The sequence below is a fragment of the Somniosus microcephalus genome, unplaced genomic scaffold (genome assembly GCF_052327205.1).
Source record: "Somniosus microcephalus isolate GS21.2 unplaced genomic scaffold, FLI_Smic_1.0 unresolved_chr1, whole genome shotgun sequence".
In the NCBI taxonomy this organism is placed as follows: domain Eukaryota; kingdom Metazoa; phylum Chordata; class Chondrichthyes; order Squaliformes; family Somniosidae; genus Somniosus; species Somniosus microcephalus.
Window position 1 is genome coordinate 124,731,167 of NW_028225179.1, and position 22,171 is coordinate 124,753,337.

Consider the following 22,171-nt stretch of genomic DNA (forward strand, 5'->3'; position numbering starts at 1 on the left):
GAGGTTTGCTGAGATAGAGCAGGGAGAGGTTTACTGAGATAGAGCAGGGAGAGGTTTGCTGAGATAGAGCAGGGAGATGTTTACTGAGATAGAGCAGGGAGAGGTTTACTGAGATAGAGCAGGGAGAGATTTACTGAGATAGAGCAGGGAGAGATTTACTGAGATAGAGCAGGGAGAGGTTTACTGAGATAGAGCAGGGAGAGGTTTACTGAGATAGAGCAGGGAGAGATTTACTGAGATAGAGCAGGGAGAGGTTTACTGAGATAGAGCAGGGAGAGGTTTACTGAGATAGAGCAGGAAGAGGTTTACTGAGATAGAGCAGGGAGAGGTTTACTGAGATAGAGCAGGGAGAGGTTTACTGAGATAGAGCAGGGAGAGGTTTACTGAGATAGAGCAGGGAGAGGTTTACTGAGATAGAGCAGGGAGAGGTTTACTGAGGGAGCAGGGAGAGGTTTACTGAGATAGAGCAGGGAGAGGTTTGCTGAGATAGAGCAGGGAGAGGTTTGCTGAGATAGAGCAGGAAGAGGTTTACTGAGATAGAGCAGGGAGAGGTTTACTGAGATAGAGCAGGGAGAGGTTTGCTGAGATAGAGCAGGGAGAGGTTTACTGAGATAGAGCAGGGAGAGGTTTACTGAGATAGAGCAGGGAGAGGTTTACTGAGATAGAGCAGGAAGAGGTTTACTGAGATAGAGCAGGGAGAGGTTTACTGAGATAGAGCAGGGAGAGGTTTACTGAAATAGAGCAGGGAGAGGTTTACTGAGATAGAGCAGGGAGAGGTTTACTGAGATAGAGCAGGGAGAGGTTTACTGAGATAGAGCAGGGAGAGGTTTACTGAGATAGAGCAGGGAGAGGTTTACTGAGATAGAGCAGGGAGAGGTTTGCTGAGATAGGGCAGGGAGAGGTTTACTGAGATAGAGCAGGGAGAGGTTTACTGAGATAGAGCAGGGAGAGGTTTACTGAGATAGAGCAGGGAGAGGTTTACTGAGATAGAGCAGGGAGAGGTTTGCTGAGATAGGGCAGGGAGAGGTTTACTGAGATAGAGCAGGGAGAGGTTTGCTGAGATAGAGCAGGGAGAGGTTTGCTGAGATAGGGCAGGGAGAGGTTTACTGAGATAGAGCAGGGAGAGGTTTACTGAGATAGAGCAGGGAGAGGTTTACTGAAAAAGCCTAAAGAAAAGAAAAAGAACTTACATTTACAAAGCGCTTTTCACCTCCTCAGGACGTCCCTCCATAGTCAAATGAATTTTAAATTCTGCTCACTGTTTTGTAAGCTTATACAGCAGCCAATTTGCACACAGCAAGCTCCAGCGAAGAGCACCGAGATCAATTTTTTGCTGAGGGGTAAATGTTGGCCAGGACTCTGGGTGAACTCCGCTGCTCTTCTTCGAAATTCCTAGGGTTGGGAGAGAGAGGGCATGGGATGGGTGACTTGGGAGGACGAGGGCAGTGGATGGGTGAGTTGGGAGGGCAGTGAGTGGGTGACCTGGGAGGGCGGGTGGGGGCAGGGAGCGGGTGACCTGGGAGGGCGAGGGCAGGGGACGGGTGAGTTGGGAGGGCGAGGGCAGGGAGTGGGTGATTTGGGAAGGTGGGGGCAGGGGACGGGTGTGTTGCGAGGGCAGGGGGTGGGTGAGTTGGGAAGGTGGGGGCAGGGGACGGGTGAGTTGGGAGGACGAGGGCAGGGGACGGGTGAGTTGGGAGGACGAGGGCAGGGGACGGGTGTGTTGCGAGGGCAGGGGGTGGGTGAGTTGGGAAGGTGGGGGCAGGGGACGGGTGTGTTGCGAGGGCAGGGGGTGGGTGAGTTGGGAAGGTGGGGGCAGGGGACGGGTGTGTTGCGAGGGCAGGGGGTGGGTGAGTTGGGAAGGTGGGGGCAGGGGACGGGAGTGTTGCGAGGGCGAGGGCAGGGGGTGCGTGAGTTGGGAGGACGAGGGCAGGGGACGGGTGTGTTGCGAGGGCAGGGGGTGGGTGAGTTGGGAAGGTGGGGGCAGGGGACGGGTGAGTTGGGAGGGCGAGGGCAGGGGACGGGTGATTCAGGTGGCGAGGGCAGGGAGTGGGTGATTTGGGACGATGCGGGCAGGGGATGGGTGATTTGGGTGGCGAGGGCAGGGGGCGGGTGACCTGGGACGGTGAGGGCAGGGGACGGGTGTGTTGGGAGGGCGAGGGCAGGGGACGGGTGAGTTGGGAGGGCGAGGGCAGGGGACGGGTGAGTTGGGAGGGCGAGGGCAGGGGACGGGTGATTCAGGTGGCGAGGGCAGGGGACGGGTGATTCAGGTGGCGAGGGCAGGGAGTGGGTGATTTGGGATGATGCGGGCAGGGGATGGGTGATTTGGGAAGGTGGGGGCAGGGGACGGGTGATTCGGGTGGCGAGCGCAGGGAGTGGGTGAGTTGAGAGATGCCCACATACCGAGAATGAATACAGAACAGATCACGGAGAAGCAGGACCCCAGTGTTCTCTGAACCCAACTGACCCCCACAGCCAAAGATCAAACAAATCCCCCATCACTCCCAGCGCAAGAACAACCACGTGAAAAAAGGGGTGTCTAGGGTTTTTGGACATGGGAGGGGCGGGGGTGGGGGGTTGGAGGGGCGGGGGTGGGGTGTGAGGGGTTGGCGGGGTGGCGCAGCAGTGATTTGCACTATTGGGCCGTGGGGGGGCCTGTGCTGTTAGGTTAAATTCCTGCCCCTGTCCATTGGATATATCTCAGGCTGCTGGTACTATCTGGTGTTCTCATTCACCTGTGGAGCTACAGGGCTAGGAACAGGCCATCCCAAACCACCAGGCCCAGAGTTCAAACAGGTCAAAGCAGCGAGTAAGAAATACAAACACAGACTGGATTGACCCACCTGGATTTTGAAGGCTGGGTTGGTCCTGTTCAGACACCATTGCTTAGACATAAACAAAAACAATGTCTGGTCAAAATAAATATACAACGGCTTCAGAAAATATTTACTGACCTGGTCGCAGGGTACAGTATTGCAGTGGTTTTGTTACTGAACGAATCCAGAACACGTGAGTTCTGTCAAATCAACTCCATCTGATCCCCTCATGATTATGAGCACCTCTACTAAATGTCCCCTTAACCTTCTCTGCTATAAGGAGAACAAGCCCAGCTTCTCCAGTCTCTCCACATCACTCAAGTCCCATTTCCTCGGTTTACTTCTTGAAAATTTCTGCACGCCGATCCTCTTGGGAAGCTATGATCCGATTCTCAGGGCCCTTCCTGGCCTCCCGCTTGTGGGAGGGACAAACCTGGCACAGTAACGTACCTTGAAGTGGGCCGGAGAGAGTGAGGCACCAGCAGGCCCAGGAAGGGTTTATATACCTGCCTCCACGACTAGGGTACAGCGTGTGACACAGAAACCGAAGAATGGAATTCAATACAACTCAGGATAGGAGGTTAGATACACAGTAAATCTCCCTCTACACTGTCCCATCAAACACTCCCAGGACAGGTACAGCATGGGTTACATACAGAGTAAAGCTCCCTCTACACTGTCCCATCAAACACTCCCAGGGCAGGTGCAGCACGGGTTACATACAGAGAAAAGATCCCTCTACACTGTCCCATCAAGCACTCCCAGGGCAGGTGCAGCATGGGTTAGATACAGAGTAAAACTCCCTCTACACTGTCCCATCAAACACTCCCAGGGCAGGTACAGCACGGGTTTGGTACAGAGTAAAGCTCCCTCTACACTGTCCCATCAAACACTCCCAGGGCAGGTTCAGCATGGGTTAGATACAGAGTAAAGCTCCCTCTACACTGTCCCATCAAACACTCCAGGGCAGGTACAGCACGGGTTAGATACAGAGTAAAGCTCCCTCTACACTGGCCCATCAAACACTCCCAGGGCAGGTACAGCTAGGTTAGATACAGAGTAAAGCTCCCTCTACACTGGCCCATCAAACACTCCTAGGGCAGGTACAGCACGGGTTCGATACAGAGTAAAGCTCCCTCTACACTGTCCCATCAAACACTCCCAGGGCAGGTACAGCAGTGGTTAGATACAGAGTAAAGCTCCCTCTACACTCTCCCGTCAAACACTCCCAGGGCAGGTACAGCACGGGTTAGATACAGAGTAAAGCTCCCTCTACACTGTCCCATCAAACACTCCCAGGGCAGGTACAGCACGGGTTAGATACAGAGTAAAGCTCCCTCTACACTGTCCCATCAAACATTCCCAGGGCAGGTACAGCACAGGTTAGATACAGAGTAAAGCTCCCTCTACACTGTCCCAACCTTGTGCCTCTGCGACAACCTCAGAAGAGCGCCCCCTACTGGACCAATGTACCAGTCTGGGCCTGAGTGAGAGACCAGGTTAGTGATGGTTTATGTCCACACCCACAGAACACAGCCTTTGAAATAATAGCACCCTTAATGTGCACATCAGAAACTATTTTGGTAATATCCCATAACGGAGAAAGCAATTGCTGTCAAATGTTGTTCACCCGCCAGTATCATGTCAAGACCAGTATTTCTTGGACCAGCGATGGTCCCAAGGATTTAATCTTAACCCTTTCCACAGTAATTAAATTTGTCCACAAACCTTTTATTAGAAACACAAGAGGGATTTGTTACAAAAAACAATACACGCAGCATTTATAAAATTATATCAAAAATAGCCTCTTTAATAAAATGCTGCATTAAAAGTAACCAGAAAAGATGAGAAGTGGAACACCTGTGTATATAATAGTAATAAATATATTAAAATATGAACGCTCATCTCTGACCGCAGCCAACGTGCCCCGAGGCCAGTGGCCCGTTCTTGCCCCAGGGGTTGAAAATTCCAATGTTGTGTCGTCCTAAAGTCGGGACCTTCCCTCTGGGAATGTGGCAGTAAGTGGTTGAAAGTCCAGTGGACAATGAGTGAGGAATTTCCTAATTACTGTCTCTAGGGGGCGCTGCAGCACTGGTTCTAGTGGCAGGAATGGCGAGTGTTAAAGGGGCCAGTGAACTGAGCAGAGGGGAGGTGGAGGGAGCGAGCGCTGCCTGGTTCCCTGCCTGCTGCTCCTGGATCACCCGAGTGCCGTGCACGCAGGACAACCAGGCCCGGGGGGAGAGTGCGCCCCATTTTATCTATCTTCTTTTAACTGGAGGTACCCCGCGCGATTTAGGGTCAGGGTTGAGGGTTATGGTTCGGGTAAAGGTTTAGGGTTAGGGCCTTTCGGCCCATGCCGGCTCTTTGAAAGAGCTACCCAATTAGCCCCCACTCCCTTGCCTGTTCCCCACAGCCCTGCAATTTGTTTCCCCTTCCAGTTTACATCCAATTCCCTTTTGAAAGTTACTGTGGAATCTGCCTCCACCACCTTTTCAGGCAGCGCATCCCAGATTATAATGAACACCTCCGTTTAGTCCGTAAGGGTGACCCCGAGCTTCCGGCCGCCTGTCACTTTAATTCTCCGCTCCACTCCCACTCTGAGCTCTCTGTCCTCACTTACACGATTCCAATGAAGCTCAATGTAAGCTCGAGGAACAGCACCTCATCTTTCGATTAGACACTTTACAGTCTCTGGACTCAACATCGAGTTCAACAATTTCAGACTATAACCTCTGACCCTGTTATATTTTTTTTCCCTCTCTCACATGGCAGCTGTTGACCATCCTGCCATCGCCATTTACGCTTCCTCTAGAGCCATCTTTTGTTTCTTAACTTGTCCCATTAACATCTGATTTTGCCTTGCACCATCATCCCTTTTGTCTCTTAACCTCTCCTGCTTTCCATCCTGTCACAGACCTTCCCTTTTGTTCTTTCCTCCCCTCACCCCTTTTCCTGCCCCTGCCCTTGCTTAAAAACCTGTTCCGTCTCCAGCTTTTTCCAGTTCTGACGAAGGGTCACCAACCCGAAACATTAACTCTGTTCCTCTCTCCACAGATGCTGCCTGACCGGCTGAGTATTTCCAGCATTTTCTGTTTTTAATTCCAGATTATAATGACTCGCTGCGTACAATTTTTTCCTCATGTCGCCTCTGGTTCTTTTGCCAATCACCTTAAATCTGTGTCCTCTGGTTACCGAGCCTCCTGCCACTGGGAACAGTTTCTCCTTATTTACTCTTATCAAAATCTTTCATGATTTTGAACACCTCTATCAAATCTCCCCTTAACCTTCTCTGCTCTAAGGGGAACAATCCCAGCTTCTCCAGTCTCTCCACATAATTGTAGTCCCTCATCCCTGGAACCATTCTAGTAAATCTCCTCTGCACCCGCTCCCAGGCCTGGACATCCTTCCTAAAGTGTGGTGCCCAGAATTGGACGCAATACTCCAGCTGAGGCCTAACCAGTGTGTTATAAAGGTTCAGCATAACCTTCATGCTTTTGTATTTATAAAGCCAAGGATCCCGCATGCCTTTTTTAAACAGCCCTTTCAACTTGCCCTGTCACCTTCAAAGATTTCTGTGTGTACACCCCGCCCCGGGTCCCTCTGTTCCTGCGCCGCCTTTAAAATTGCAACATTTTGTTTATATCGCCTCTCCTCATTCCTCCGACAAAGATGAATCGCTTCACACTTCTCTGCGTTAAATTCCATCTGCCATGTGCCTGCCCATTTCACCACTCTGTCTATGTCCTCCTGAAGTCTGTTACTATCCTCCTCACTGTTTACTACATTTCTGTGTTTTGTGTCATCTGCTAACATTTAAGTTATGTTCTTGTATACCCAAGTCCGGGTCAGTACTATATATCGGAAAGAGCAGTGGTCCTAATACCGACCCCTGGGGAACACCACTGGGACACCTCCAGTCTGAAAAACAACCGTTCACCACTACTCTCTGCTTTCTGTCTCTTAGCCAATTTTGTATGCACACATCCACTGCCCCTTGGTTTAGGGTGGGGTTAGGGTCAGGGTTAGAAACCGCTATTAACAACTCAGCTGTCACTCGACAGGCCCAATCCCAGTGTCCTTTGGCAAATCCATTTCCTTATTCTGCCTGCGCTGTTTCTTTGCCATGAGATGGCGCTGTTGCACACCCTTTAAACATTGGGCAACATCACCACCTGCTGGCCCACCAATGATACTACATCACATTCACTTTTTCCCCCCATCAGCTCCAGAAAATGTCTCTCTTGGGGCTCTTGTGTACAATAGCTATCCTACTCAGAATTACCCAAGATTTGCTTCATTAAAAAAAAAGATTTAAAGTATACAATCAAAATTACTCTTGGTGAGGCACTGATAAGACAAGGGAGTTTCTGCCCCATTTTAATCGCTCCACCATTGGCAGCCAAGCCTTCGGCCATCTGGGCCCGAAGCTCTGGAATTCCCTCCCTAAACCTCTCCGCCTCGCTCTACTCCTCCTTAAATCCTACCTCTCTGACCAAGCTTTTGATCGCCTGTGCCAATATCTCCTCAGGTGTCAAATTTTGTTTGGTAATCACTCCTGTGAATCACCTTGGGATATTTTACTACGTAAAAAGCGCGATATAAAGTTGTATGTTGATTCTGGAGCAGGGGGCTTGAACCCACAGCCTTCTGACGCAGTGGCGAGAACGCGACCCACTGAGCCACGGCTGAATGAAAGAATATACACGCGAGGTTAGACAAGGCTGCTGGAGCTCAGCTGATAAGTCTGCTCTGTATCTCAAACCCTTCAACAACTTTCTCTGCCAAATTTCTATCCTAATTCCCCTTCGGCTTGCCGGTTCCATTCAGCTCCATTGGCTCCCCAGACAATCTGCTCCACACATTCGCCCCCCCTCTGCGTGAGCAAAATCTCAAAATGATCCCGAGTCGCAATGCCCTGCCTCAAGGAGAAGCGATGTGAGTAAAAGGAGAGAATTTTTCTTCTATTTTAAAGCTGGCGGGTTGGGTGGGAATCAATTTTTCCGATGTTCGCCTCGCCCACTCCCCCTGAAGGCCTGCTCACTGGGCTACAGTTCGATGTGGGCTGGATTCCCCATTCAGTACCACATCCAAATGACCGTGCGTGAACCCAGGCTGCGAATGTTGACGGGCTATTCGACTGTAGGGGCATCACAGCCCAGCCTAATCTTGTCCTCACTTGCGCCCACACATAAGCACTTTCCAGTGGGAGTCACCAGGGATTGATCAGAAGCAGGGCCACCTGAATAATTTCCCCCGCCTACACCCAGGGGTGCTGAGGCCATTCGTCGTACCACACACAGACACACACACACCCATCCAAGCTGCGATCGGACCATGTATGGACCGGACCCCGAGACCCTCCATATAGGAACATAAGAAATAGGAGCAGGAATAGGCCACTTGGCCCCTCGAGCCTGCTCTGCCACTCAATAAGATCATGGCTGATCTTGGGCTCAAAGCCATTTCCCCGCCCGCTCCCCATAACCCTTCACTCCCTTATCTTGCAAAAATCTGTCTATCTCCACCTTAAATGTATTTAATGACCCAGCCTCCACGGGTCTCTGGGGCAGAGAATTCCACAGATTTACGACCCTCTGAGAGAAGAAATTCTTCCTCATCTCAGTTCTAAAAGGGCGACCCTTTATTCTGAAACTATGCCCCCGAGTTCTAGATTTCCCCACGAGGGGAAACATCCTCCCTGCATCTACCCTGTCGAGCCTCCTCAGTATCTTACATGTTTCAATAAGATCACCTCTCATTCTTCTAAATTCCAATGAGTATAGGCCCAACCTGCTCAACCTTTCCTCATAAGTCAACCCCCTCATCTCTGGAATTAACCTAGTGAATCGTCTCTGAACTGCCTCCAATGTAAGTATATCCTTCCTTAAATAAGGAGACCAAAACTGTACCCAGTACTCTAGATGTGGTCTCACCAATACCCTGTACAGTTGTAGCAGGACTTCCCTGCTTTTATACTCCAACCCCCTTGCAATAAAAGCTAACATTCCATTTGCCTTTTTGATTACTTGCTGTACCTGCATGCTAACTTTTTGTGTTTCATTCACAAGGACCCCCAGGTCCCTCTGAACTCGATACTTGAGAGGAGATGCCCAAGAGATGATCTTACAGAAATGTACGCTGGTGACACCCAGCTCTACCTCATCGCCACTTCTCTCGACCCCTGCACTGTCTCTAAATTGTCAGCCTGCAGGTCCGACATCCAGCACTGGATGAGCAGAAACTTCCTCCAACTAAATATTGGGAAGACCGAAGCCATTGCCTTCAGTCCCCACCACAAACTCCGTTCCCTACCCACCGACTTCTTCCCTCTCCCCGGCAACTGTCCGAGGCTGAACCAGACTGTTCACAACCTTGCTGTCATATCTGACCCCGAGATGAGGTTCCGACCACATATCCGCGCCACCACTGAAACCGCCTATTTCCACCTCCGTAACATCGCCCGACTCCGCCCTTGCCTCAGCTCATCCACTGCTGAAACCCTCATCCACGCCTTTGTTACCTCTAGACTTGACTATTCCAACGCACTTCTGGCTGGCCTCCCACATTCTACCCTACGTAAACTTGAGGTCATCTGAAACTCAGCTGCCCGTGTCCTAACTCGCACCAAATCCCGTTCACCTATCACCCCTGTGCTCGCTGACCTACATTGGCTCCTGGTTAAGCAATGCCTCAATTTTAAAATTCTCATCCTTGTTTCCAAATCCCTCCATGACCTCGCCCCTCCCTGTCTCTAATCTCCTTCAGCTCCACAACCCCCCGAGATATCTGCGCTCCTCCAATCTTGGCCTCTTGTGCATCCCTGATTTTAATCGCTCCACCATTGGCGGCCGTGCCTTCAGCTACCAAAGCCCTGAAGCTCTGGAATTCCCTCCCTAAACCTCTCCGTCTCTGCACCTCTCTCTTCTGCTTTAAGTCGCTCCTTAAAGCCTACCTCTTTGATCAAGCTTTTGGCCATCTGCCCTAACATCTCCTTATGAGACTCGGTGTCACATTTTTGTTTGATAACGCTCCTGTGAAGCACCTTGGGACGTTTTACTACGTTAAAGGCGCTATATAAATAAAAGTTGTTGTTGTTGAGAGTGACTGGTAAATGCAGAAAATGACGCTAAATTATATTGCAAGAGGGGACAAGGGGACACAAGGCCGATCGAAGAAAAGGCAAATTTAGGAATGATATCAAACTTTCCCTCATGTAAATGGTGATCAGCACTTTGAATGGCCTCCCAGATAGAGCAGTGGTGATGACAACCCTGGGATCATTGAGGTAACAATTGGACTGTAGGGTTGTTCGGATTGGTTAATGAAGATGGGCCGAATGGCTAACTCACTGTCCTCAGGGTAATGTAGTTACTAATTGAGGCATGGGGGAGGGGAAGCTACAAGTGATCCTAATCTTTATCTTCAGTCCTACTTTGGTATTGTCAAGTATTTGAGTTTCAGTAACGAGCTCAGCCACACTCCCGAGAGAGCGCCCCCTGGCTGCACTGAACATTATCCCTTTCCCCACTCACCAGCCACGCTGAGGGGATTGCCAAATGGTGGTTTCGTGAGGTTTCAGAATGGGCTTTCAGGCTTGGGACTCTTACGGTCAATGGCGGAGGGTGGGGGATGGGGAGTGCGGGGGGGGGGGCGGCTGATAGGAGATCTTCACCTCCCTCAGTTTGGGCTGGCTTGGAGTCTGGATTCTAGAAGGTGGTGCGATGATGTAACATAACGTGATGTGACGTGTCTCACCCGCCCCCTTGGTCCAGTGCTATAACTGCAGGCTGGCACAACCAACAGACAGTGCTCGTTGCAAGGAAGGACACGGGAGATCAGAGCACTGGCGTACGATTGACACGGGTGGAGAGTGTGCCCCTCGCACGCGCACACACACAGATTGGTGAACGTGTGCCCACGTGTAAATCTCCTGCATCGATCGCCTTTCTCCTCGTTCTCTCTCTCTCTCTGTCTTTGACCCGCTTTTCATTGAGACGCCAACCCGCGACCATTTCCCACAATTCAATGGCTGTCACCTGACACCCCCACCTGGCGGTGCGGTCTAGGAGGCGGGGCTGATGACCCCGCCCGACCAATCAGACTGATTGGAATGCGGCGAGGAGCTCGACCACTGGTCGGGGGACTCCGGAGACGGTGTCAGGAACGGGTGGTGCCCCTGGCGATGGGGAGGGACGTCTGTGTCCGGGGGCGACGGGTAACTGTGCTGGGATGGTGGGGTTGGGTACAGGTTGGTGGCTGCACCCACGGGCTGGTCATGGATGGTAGGAAGTGAGGGGGCGTAATGGCTTCTGTCTTCGCCCGATGCCCCCTCCTGGGGCAGGTTTCCGCCACCCATGGGCGCTGCCCCAGGGAGGCCGGGTTGGTGGCGCACCGACCCGTCCTGGTGGCTGCTCGCGGCGGGTGTGGACGACGGGTACGGAGGGCGCTGGAGGCACGGCAGCGTCACCCGCTGCGCGCTGCCACGCCCCAGCCCCTCAAGCTCGCCGCTCTCCGCCGCCTGCCACTCCTCCCGCTGTACCAGGTAACCGCCCATCTGCCAGGGTTGCTGGCGCCCGCTCTGCGGTTCCGTCTCCACCAGCCGTTGGTGGGCTGGGGCGGAGCCACCCGCGCACCGATATCCGTGCCCCACATCCGGCGCCAGGAGCTGGCTCGGGCCAAACATGCATGGCCTCTTGGCGTAGCCTTGGTGAGGCGTACACGTGACCGCTGGCCTGCTGCCGTCCAGGATGGGCGCACTCTGTAGCCGGTGGTTCAGGCTTGGAATCACGCAGTTGTATGCTGGGCCCATGCCAATATTGTAGGCACCGTTCAGGCTGGCGTGGGAACTGTGGTATTGCCCATCCATCGAACGCACCACACAAGAAGGAAGCAGGAAGGCAGAGGGAGCTGTCTGGTAGGAGGGGGGCAGTGCCTGGGGGACGTACAGGGAATGATTCAAGTCTATCTGGGGTGGCAGGGATGGGTCCTGTAGGCCACCGCTCCCATGGCACGGTGTTGCCCGATCGCCAGCCCTGGCGTCTCCCCCCTCCTTCAGGCAACCCGGGCCCCTGGGGCCCTGTCTCCTCCCCTTCTTGGGGGGCTTGAGGTTGCCTGCGGGTCCGCGGGCCAGAAATGGCGAGGGGGGGGCGGCGGCCGGGTCCCGCACCAGGCTGTTGTCGTTGAGGAGCCGGACGATGTCGTGGTGCGTGCGCTCCGCGGCGATGTCGCGGGGCAGGCGGTTCATGTGGTCAGCGATCTCCCGGTTGGCCAGGTGCTCCAGCAGGATTTTCCCTGTCTCGTAGCTCCCTTCTCGGGCAGCGATGAAGAGCGGCGTCTCCTCCTGTGGGGAAAGGATGGACGAGAAGAAAGAGGCATGGTAACAAGATTTCACCGACCAGACACCGCACACCGCCAATCAACACCACCAACGTCAATCGGTGTCTCAGCAGATGAACATCATGCTCAGCATCATGAGAGAAGTCAGTGCTGGGAACAATAGAAATTTTCATTTCACACACTCCCAGGGCTGGTACAGCACAGTTTAGAGACAGAGTAAAGCTCGCTCTACACTGTCCCATCAAACACTCCCAGGGCTGGTACAGCACAGGTTAGATACAGAGTAAAGCTCCCTCTACACTGTCCCATCAAACACTCCCAGGGCAGGTACAGCACAGGTGAGAGACAGAGTAAAGCTCCCTCTACACTGTCCCATCAAACACTCTCAGGGCAGGTACAGCACGGGTTAGAGACAGAGTAAAGCTCCCTCTACACTGTCCCATCAAACACTCCCAGGGCAGGTACAGCACAGGTTAGATACAGAGTAAAGCTCCCTCTACACTGTCCCATCAAACACTCCCAGGGCAGGTACAGCACAGGTTAGAGACAGAGTAAAGCTCCCTCTACACTGTCCCATCAAACACTCCCAGGGCAGGTACAGCACGGGTTAGAGACAGAGTAAAGCTTCCTCTACACTGTCCCATCAAACACTCCCAGGGCATGTACAGCATGGGTTAGATACAGAGTAAACCTCCCTCTACACTGCCCCATCAAACACTCCCAGGGCAAGTACAGCACGGTTTACATACAGAGTAAATCTCCCTCTACACTGTCCCATCAAACACTCCCAGGGCAGGTACAGCACATGTTAGATACAGAGCAAAGCTCTCTCTACACTGCCCATCAAACACTCCCAGGGCAGGTACAGCACAGGTTAGATACAGAGCAAAGCTCCCTCTACACTGTCCCATCAAACATTCCCAGGGCAGGTACAGCACAGCTTAGATACAGAGCAAAGCTCCCTCTACACTGCCCCATCAGATAGTCCCAGGGCAGGTACAGCACGGGTTAGATACAGAGCAAAGCTCTCTCTACACTGCCCCATCAAAGACTCCCAGGGCAGGTACAGCACAGGTTAGATACAGAGCAAAGCTCTCTCTACACTGCCCCATCAAACACTCCCAGGGCAGGTACAGCACAGGTTCGGTACAGAGCAAAGCTCCCTCTACACTGTCCCATCAAACACTCCCAGGGCAGGTACAGCACAGCTTAGATACAGAGCAAAGCTCCCTCTACACTGCCCCATCAGATAGTCCCAGGGCAGGTACAGCACAGGTTAGATACAGAGTAAAGCTCCATCTACACTGTCCCATCAATCACTCCCAGGGCAGGTACAGCACGGGTTAGATACAGAGTAAAGCTCCCTCTACACTGTCCCATCAATCACTCCCAGGGCAGGTACAGCACGGGTTAGATACAGAGTAAAGCTCCCTCTACACTGTCCCATCAAACACTCCCAGGGCAGGGATTGCACGGGTTAGATACAGAGTAAAGCTCCCTCTACACTGTCCCATCAAGCACTCCCAGGGCAGGTACAGCATGGGTTAGATACAGAGTAAAGCCCCCTCTACACCGTCCCATCAAACACTCCCAGGGCAGGTACAGCACAGGTTAGATACAGAGTAAATCTCCCTCTACACTGCCCCATCAAACACTCCCAGGGCAGGTACAGCATGGGTTAGATACAGAGTAAAGCTCCCTCTACATTGACCCAGCAAACACTCCCAGGGCAGGTACAGCACGGGTTAGATACAGAGTAAAGCTCCCTCTACACTGTCACATCAAACACTCCCAGGTCAGGTACAGCACGGGTTAAATACAGAGTAAAGCACCCTCTACACTGTCCCATCAGACACTCCCAGGGCAGGTACAGCACAGGTTAGATACAGAGTAAAGCTCCCTCTACACTGTCCCATCAAACACTCCTAGGGCAGGTTCAGCACGGGTTAGATAAAGAGGAAAGCTCCCTCTACACTGTCCCATCAAACACTCCCAGGGCAGGTAAAGCACGGGTTAGATACAGAGTAAATCTCCCTCTACACTGTCCCATCAAACACTCGCAGGGCAGGTACAGCACAGGTTAGATACAGAGTAAAGCTCCATCTACCCGGCCCCATCAAACACTCCCAGGGCAGGTACAGCATGGGTAAGATACAGAGTAAAGCTCCTTCTACACTGTCCCATCAAACACTCCCAGGGCAGGTACAGCATGGGTTAGATACAGAGTAAAGCTCCCTGTAGGCTGTCCCATCAAATGCTCCCAGGGCAGGTACATCACGGGTTACATACAGAGTAAAGCTCCCTCTACACTGTCCCATCAAACACTCCCAGGGCAGGTACAACACAGGTTAGATACAGAGTAAAGCTCCCTCTACACTGTCCCATCAAACACTCCCAGGGCAGGTACAGCACAGATTAGATACAGAGTAAAGCTCCCTCTACACTGTCACATCAACACTCCCAGGTAAGGTACAGCACGGGTTAGATACAGAGTAAAGCACCCTCAACACTGTCCCATCAGACACTCCCAGGGCAGGTACAGCACAGGTTTGATACAGAGTAAAGCTCCCTCTACACTGTCCCATCAAACACTCCTAGGGCAGGTACAGCACGGGTTAGATAAAAAGGAAAGCTCCCTCTACACTGTCCCATCAAACACTCCCAGGGCAGGTAAAGCACGGGTTAGATACAGAGTAAATCTCCCTCTACACTGTCCCATCAAACACTCGCAGGGCAGGTACAGCACAGGTTAGATACAGAGTAAAGCTCCATCTACCCGGCCCCATCAAACACTCCCAGGGCAGGTACAGCATGGGTAAGATACAGAGTAAAGCTCCTTCTACACTGTCCCATCAAACACTCCCAGGGCAGGTACAGCATGGGTTAGATACAGAGTAAAGCTCCCTGTAGACTGTCCCATCAAATGCTCCCAGGGCAGGTACATCACGGGTTAGATACAGAGTAAAGCTCCCTCTACACTGTCCCATCAAACACTCCCAGGGCAGGTACAGCACAGATTAGATACAGAGTAAAGCTCCGTCTACACTGTCACATCAACACTCCCAGGTCAGGCACAGCACGGGTTAGATACAGAGTAAAGCACCCTCAACACTGTCCCATCAGACACTCCCAGGGCAGGTACAGCACAGGTTAGATACAGAGTAAATCTCCCTCTACACTGTCCCATCAAACACTCCCAGGGCAGGTACAACACAGGTTAGATACAGAGTAAAGCTCCCTCTACACGGTCCCATCAAACACTCCCAGGGCAGGGACAGCACGGGTTAGATACAGAGTAAAGCTCCCTCTACACTGTCCCATCAAACACTCCCAGGGCAGGTAAATCACGGGTTAGGTACAGAGTAAAGCTCCCTCTACACTGTCCCATCAAACACTCCCAGGGCAAGTACAGCACAGGTTAGATACAGAGTAAAGCTCCCTGTACACTGTCCCATCAAACGCTCCCAGGGCAGGTACATCACGGGTTAGATACAGAGTAAAGCACCCTCTACACTGTCCCATCAAACACTCCCAGGGCAGGTACAGCACGGGTTAGATACAGAGTAAAGCTCCCTCTACACTGTCCCATGAAACACTCCCAGGGCAGGCACAGCACGGGTTAGATACAGAGTAAAGCTCCCTCTACACTGCCCCATCAAACACTCCCAGGGCAGGGACAGCATGGGTTAGATACAGAGTAAAGCTCCCTCTACACTGTCCCATCAAACACTCCCAGGGCAGGTACAGCATGGGTTAGATACAGAGTAAAGCTCCCTCTACACTGTCCCATCAAACATTCCCAGGGGAGGTGCAGCACAGCTTAGATACAGAGCAAATCTCCCTCTACACTGCCCCATCAGATAGTCCCAGGGCAGGTACAGCACGGGTTAGATACAGAGCAAAGCTCTCTCTACACTGCCCCATCAAACACTCCCAGGGCAGGTACAGCACAGGTTAGATACAGAGCAAAGCTCTCTCTACACTGCCCCATCAAACACTCCCAGGGCAGGTACAGCACAGGTTAGGTACAGAGCAAAGCTCTCTCTACACTGCCCCATCAAACACTCCCAGGGCAGGTACAGCACAGGTTAGGTACAGAGCAAAGCTCCCTCTACACTGTCCCATCAAACACTCCCAGGGCAGGCACAGCACAGCTTAGATACAGAGCAAAGCTCCCTCTACACTGCCCCATCAGATAGTCCCAGGGCAGGTACAGCACAGGTTAGATACAGAGTAAAACTCCCTCGACACTGTCCCAGCACACACTCCCAGGGCAGGTACAGCACAGGTTAGATACAGAGTAAATCTCCCTCTACACTGTCCCAGCACACACTCCCAGGGCAGGTACAGCACGGGTTGGATACAGAATAAAGCTCCCTCTACACTGTCCCAGCACACACTCCCAGGGCTGCTACAGCACGGGTTAGATACAGAGTAAAGCTCCCTCTACACTGTCCCATCAAACACTCCCAGGGCAGGTACAGCACGGGTTAGATACAGAGTAAATCTCCCTCTACACTGTCCCAGCACACACTCCCAGGGCAGGTACAGCACAGGTTAGATACAGAGTAAATCTCCCTCTACACTGTCCCATCAAACACTCCCAGGGCAGGTGCAGCACAGGTTAGATACAGAGCAAAGCTCCCTCGACACTGCCCCACCAAACACTCCCAGGGCAGGTACAGCACAGGTTAGATACAGAGGAAAGCTCCCTCTACACTGCCCCATCAGATAGTCCCAGGGCAGGTACAGCATGGGTTAGATACAGAGCACAGCTCCCTCTACACTGCCCCATCAGATAGTCCCAGGGCAGGTACAGCACGGGTTAGATACAGAGTAAAGCTCGCTCTACACTGTCCCATCAATCACTCCCAGGGCAGGTACAGCACGGGTTAGATACAGAGTAAAGCTCCCTCGACACTGTCCCATCAAACACTCCCAGGGCAGGGATAGCACGGGTTAGATACAGAGTAAAGCTCCCTCTACACTGTCCCGTCAAGCACTCCCAGGGCAGGTACAGCATGGGTTAGATACAGAGTAAAGCCCCCTCGACACCGTCCCATCAAACACTCCCAGGGCAGGTACAGCACAGGTGAGATACAGAGTAAATCTCCCTCTACACTGCCCCATCAAACACTCCCAGGGTAGGTACAGCATGGGTTAGATACAGAGTAAAGCTCCCTCTACACTGACCCAGCAAACACTCCCAGGGCAGGTACAGCACGGGTTAGATACAGAGTAAAGCTCCCTCTACACTGTCACGTCAAACACTCCCAGGTCAGGTACAGCACGGGTTAAATACAGAGTAAAGCACCCTCTGCACTGTCCCATCAGACACTCCCAGGGCAGGTACAGCACAGGTTAGATACAGAGTAAAGCTCCCTCTACACTGTCCCATCAAACACTCCCAGGGCAGGTACAGCACGGGTTAGATAAAGAGGAAAGCTCCCTCTACACTGTCCCATCAAACACTCCCAGGGCAGGTGCAGCACAGCTTAGATACAGAGCAAAGCTCCCTCTACAATGCCCCATCAGATAGTCCCAGGGCAGGTACAGCACAGGTTAGATACAGAGTAAAACTCCCTCTACACTGTCCCAGCACACACTCCCAGGTCAGGTACAGCACGGGTTAGATACAGAGTAAATCTCCCTCTACACTGTCCCAGCACACACTCCCAGGGCAGGTACAGCACAGGTTAGATACAGAGTAAAGCTCCATCTACACTGTCCCATCAATCACTCCCAGGGCAGGTACAGCACGGGTTAGATACAGAGTAAAGCTCCCTCTACACTGTCCCATCAATCACTCCCAGGGCAGGTGCAGCACGGGTTAGATACAGAGTAAAGCTCCCTCTACACTGTCACATCAAACACTCCCAGGTCAGGTACAGCACGGGTTAAATACAGAGTAAAGCACCCTCTACACTGTCCCATCAGACACTCCCAGGGCAGGTACAGCACAGGTTAGATACAGAGTAAAGCTCCCTCTATACTGTCCTATCAAACACTCCTAGGGCAGGTACAGCACGGGTGAGATAAAGAGGAAAGCTCCCTCTACACTGTCCCATCAAACACTCGCAGGGCAGGTACAGCACAGGTTAGATACAGAGTAAAGCTCCATCTACCCGGCCCCATCAAACACTCCCAGGGCAGGTACAGCATGGGTAAGATACAGAGTAAAGCTCCTTCTACACTGTCCCATCAAACACTCCCAGGGCAGGTACAGCATGGGTTAGATACAGAGTAAAGCTCCCTGTAGGCTGTCCCATCAAATGCTCCCAGGGCAGGTACATCACGGGTTAGATACAGAGTAAAGCTCCCTCTACACTGTCCCATCAAACACTCCCAGGGCAGGTACAACACAGGTTAGATTCAGAGTAAAGCTCCCTCTACACTGTCCCATCAAACACTCCCAGGGCAGGTACAACACAGGTTAGATACAGAGTAAAGCTCCCTCTACACGGTCCCATCAAACACTCCCAGGGCAGGGACAGCACGGGTTAGATACAGAGTAAAGCTCCCTCTACACTGTCCCATCAAACACTCCCAGGGCAGGTAAATCACGGGTTAGGTACAGAGTAAAGATCCCTCTACACTGTCCCATCAAACACTCCCAGGGCAAGTACAGCACAGGTTAGATACAGAGTAAAGCTCCCTCTACACTGCCCCATCAAACACTCCCAGGGCAGGTACATCACGGGTTAGATACAGAGTAAAGCTCCCTCTGCACTGTCCCATGAAACACTCCCAGGGCAGATACAGCATGGGTTAGATACAGAGTAAAGCTCCCTGTACACTGTCCCATCAAACGCTCCCAGGGCAGGTACATCACGGTTTAGATACAGAGTAAAGCACCCTCTACACTGTCCCATCAAACACTCCCAGGGCAGGTACAGCACGGGTTAGATACAGAGTAAAGCTCCCTCTACACTGTCCCATCAAACACTCCCAGGGCAGGCACAGCACGGGTTAGATACAGAGTAAAGCTCCCTCTACACTGCCCCATCAAACACTCCCAGGGCAGGTACAGCATGGGTTAGATACAGAGTAAAGCTCCCTCTACACTGTCCCATCAAACACTCCCAGGGCAGGTACAGCATGGGTTAGATACAGAGTAAAGCTCCCTCTACACTGTCCCATCAAACATTCCCAGGGCAGGTACAGCACAGCTTAGATACAGAGCAAAGCTCCCTCTACACTGCCCCATCAGATAGTCCCAGGGCAGGTGCAGCACGGGTTAGATACAGAGCAAAACTCTCTCTACACTGCCCCATCAAACACTCCCAGGGCAGGTACAGCACAGGTTAGATACAGAGCAAAGCTCTCTCTACACTGCCCCATCAAACACTCCCAGGGCAGGTACAGCACAGATTAGATACAGAGTAAATCTCCCTCTACACTGTCCCATCAAACACTCCCAGGGCAGGTACAGCACAGGTTAGATACAGAGCAAAGCTCCCTCGACACTGCCCCACCAAACACTCCCAGGGCAGGTACAGCACAGGTTAGATACACAGGAAAGCTCCCTCTACACTGCCCCATCAGATAGTCCCAGGGCAGGTACAGCATGGGTTAGATACAGAGTACAGCTCCCTCTACACTGCCCCATCAGATAGTCCCAGGGCAGGTACAGCACGGGTTAGATACAGAGTAAAGCTCGCTCTAAACTGTCCCATCAATCACTCCCAGGGCAGGTACAGCACGGGTTAGATACCGAGTAAAGCTCCCTCTACACTGTCCGATCAAGCACTCCCAGGGCAGGTACAGCATGGGTTTAGATACAGAGTAAAGCCCCCTCTACACCGTCCCATCAAACACTCCCAGGGCAGGTACAGCACAGGTGAGATACAGAGTAAATCTCCCTCTACACTGCCCCATCAAACACTCCCAGGGCAGGTACAGCATGGGTTAGATACAGAGTAAAGCTCCCTCTACACTGCCCCATCAAACACTCCCAGGGCAGGTACAGCACGGGTTAGATACAGAGTAAAGCTCCCTCTACACTGTCCCATCAAACACTCCCAGGGCAGGTACAGCACAGGTTAGATACAGAGTAAAACTCCCTCTGCACTGTCCCAGCACACACTCCCAGGTCAGGTACAGCACGGGTTAGATACAGAGTAAATCTCCCTCGACACTGTCCCAGCACACACTCCCAGGGCAGGTACAGCACAGGTTAGATACAGAGTAAAGCTCCATCTACACTGTCCCATCAATCACTCCCAGGGCAGGTACAGCACGGGTTAGATACAGAGTAAAGCTCCCTCTACACTGTCCCATCAAACACTCCCAGGGCAGGGATTGCACGGGTTAGATACAGAGTGAAGCTCACTCTACACTGTCCCATCAAGCACTCCCAGGGCAGGTACAGCATGGGTTAGATACAGAGTAAAGCTCCCTCTACACTGTCCCATCAAACACTCCTAGGGCAGGTACAGCACGGGTTAGATAAAGAGGAAAGCTCCCTCTACACTGTCCCATCAAACACTCCCAGGGCAGGTAAAGCACGGGTTAGATACAGAGTAAATCTCCCTCTACACTGTCCCATCAAACACTCGCAGGGCAGGTACAGCACAGGTTAGATACAGAGTAAAGCTCCATCTACCCGGCCCCATCAAACACTCCCAGGGCAGGGACAGCATGGGTAAGATACAGAGTAAAGCTCCTTCTACACTGTCCCATCAAACACTCCCAGGGCAGGTACAGCATGGGTTAGATACAGAGTAAAGCTCCCTGTAGGCTGTCCCATCAAATGCTCCCAGGGCAGGTACATCACGGGTTAGATACAGAGTAAAGCTCCCTCTACACTGTCCCATCAAACACTCCCAGGGCAGGTACAACACAGGTTAGATACAGAGTAAAGCTCCCTCTACACTGTCCCATCAAACACTCCCAGGGCAGGTACAACACAGGTTAGATACAGAGTAAAGCTCCCTCTACACGGTCCCATCAAACACTCCCAGGGCAGGGACAGCACGGGTTAGATACAGAGTAAAGCTCCCTCTACACTGTCCCATCAAACACTCCCAGGGCAGGTAAATCACGGGTTAGGTACAGAGTAAAGCTCCCTCTACACTGTCCCATCAAACACTCCCAGGGCAAGTACAGCACAGGTTAGATACAGAGTAAAGCTCCCTCTACACTGCCCCATCAAACACTCCCAGGGCAGGTACATCACGGGTTAGATACAGAGTAAAGCTCCCTCTGCACTGTCCCATGAAACACTCCCAGGGCAGATACAGCATGGGTTAGATACAGAGTAAAGCTCCCTGTACACTGTCCCATCAAACGCTCCCAGGGCAGGTACATCACGGGTTAGATACAGAGTAAAGCACCCTCTACACTGTCCCATCAAACACTCCCAGGGCAGGTACAGCACGGGTTAGATACAGAGTAAAGCTCCCTCTACACTGTCCCATCAAACACTCCCAGGGCAGCCACAGCACGGGTTAGATACAGAGTAAAGCTCCCTCTACACTGCCCCATCAAACACTCCCAGGGCAGGTACAGCATGGGTTAGATACAGAGTAAAGCTCCCTCTACACTGTCCCATCAAACACTCCCAGGGCAGGTACAGCATGGGTTAGATACAGAGTAAAGCTCCCTCTACACTGTCCCATCAAACACTCCTAGGGCAGGTACAGCACGGGTTAGATAAAGAGGAAAGCTCCCTCTACACTGTCCCATCAAACACTCCCAGGGCAGGTAAAGCACGGGTTAGATACAGAGTAAATCTCCCTCTACACTGTCCCATCAAACACTCGCAGGGCAGGTACAGCACAGGTTAGATACAGAGTAAAGCTCCATCTACCCGGCCCCATCAAACACTCCCAGGGCAGGGACAGCATGGGTAAGATACAGAGTAAAGCTCCTTCTACACTGTCCCATCAAACACTCCCAGGGCAGGTACAGCATGGGTTAGATACAGAGTAAAGCTCCCTGTAGGCTGTCCCATCAAATGCTCCCAGGGCAGGTACATCACGGGTTAGATACAGAGTAAAGCTCCCTCTACACTGTCCCAT

General features: G+C 52.3%; 1 protein-coding gene across 1 annotated transcript in view; it reads right to left on the minus strand.

The window, feature by feature from the left end:
• Positions 1 to 4,523: 4,523 nt before the first annotated feature.
• The window catches only part of LOC147095804 (uncharacterized), a 206,004-nt gene continuing 188,356 nt past the window's right edge, over positions 4,524 to 22,171 (minus strand). The window contains exon 33 of the mRNA XM_085973720.1: positions 4,524 to 12,153. Within this exon, the coding sequence (XP_085829846.1) occupies positions 10,876 to 12,153 (1,278 nt within the window). The 3' untranslated portion in view covers positions 4,524 to 10,875. The remainder of the gene's footprint in view (positions 12,154 to 22,171) is intronic.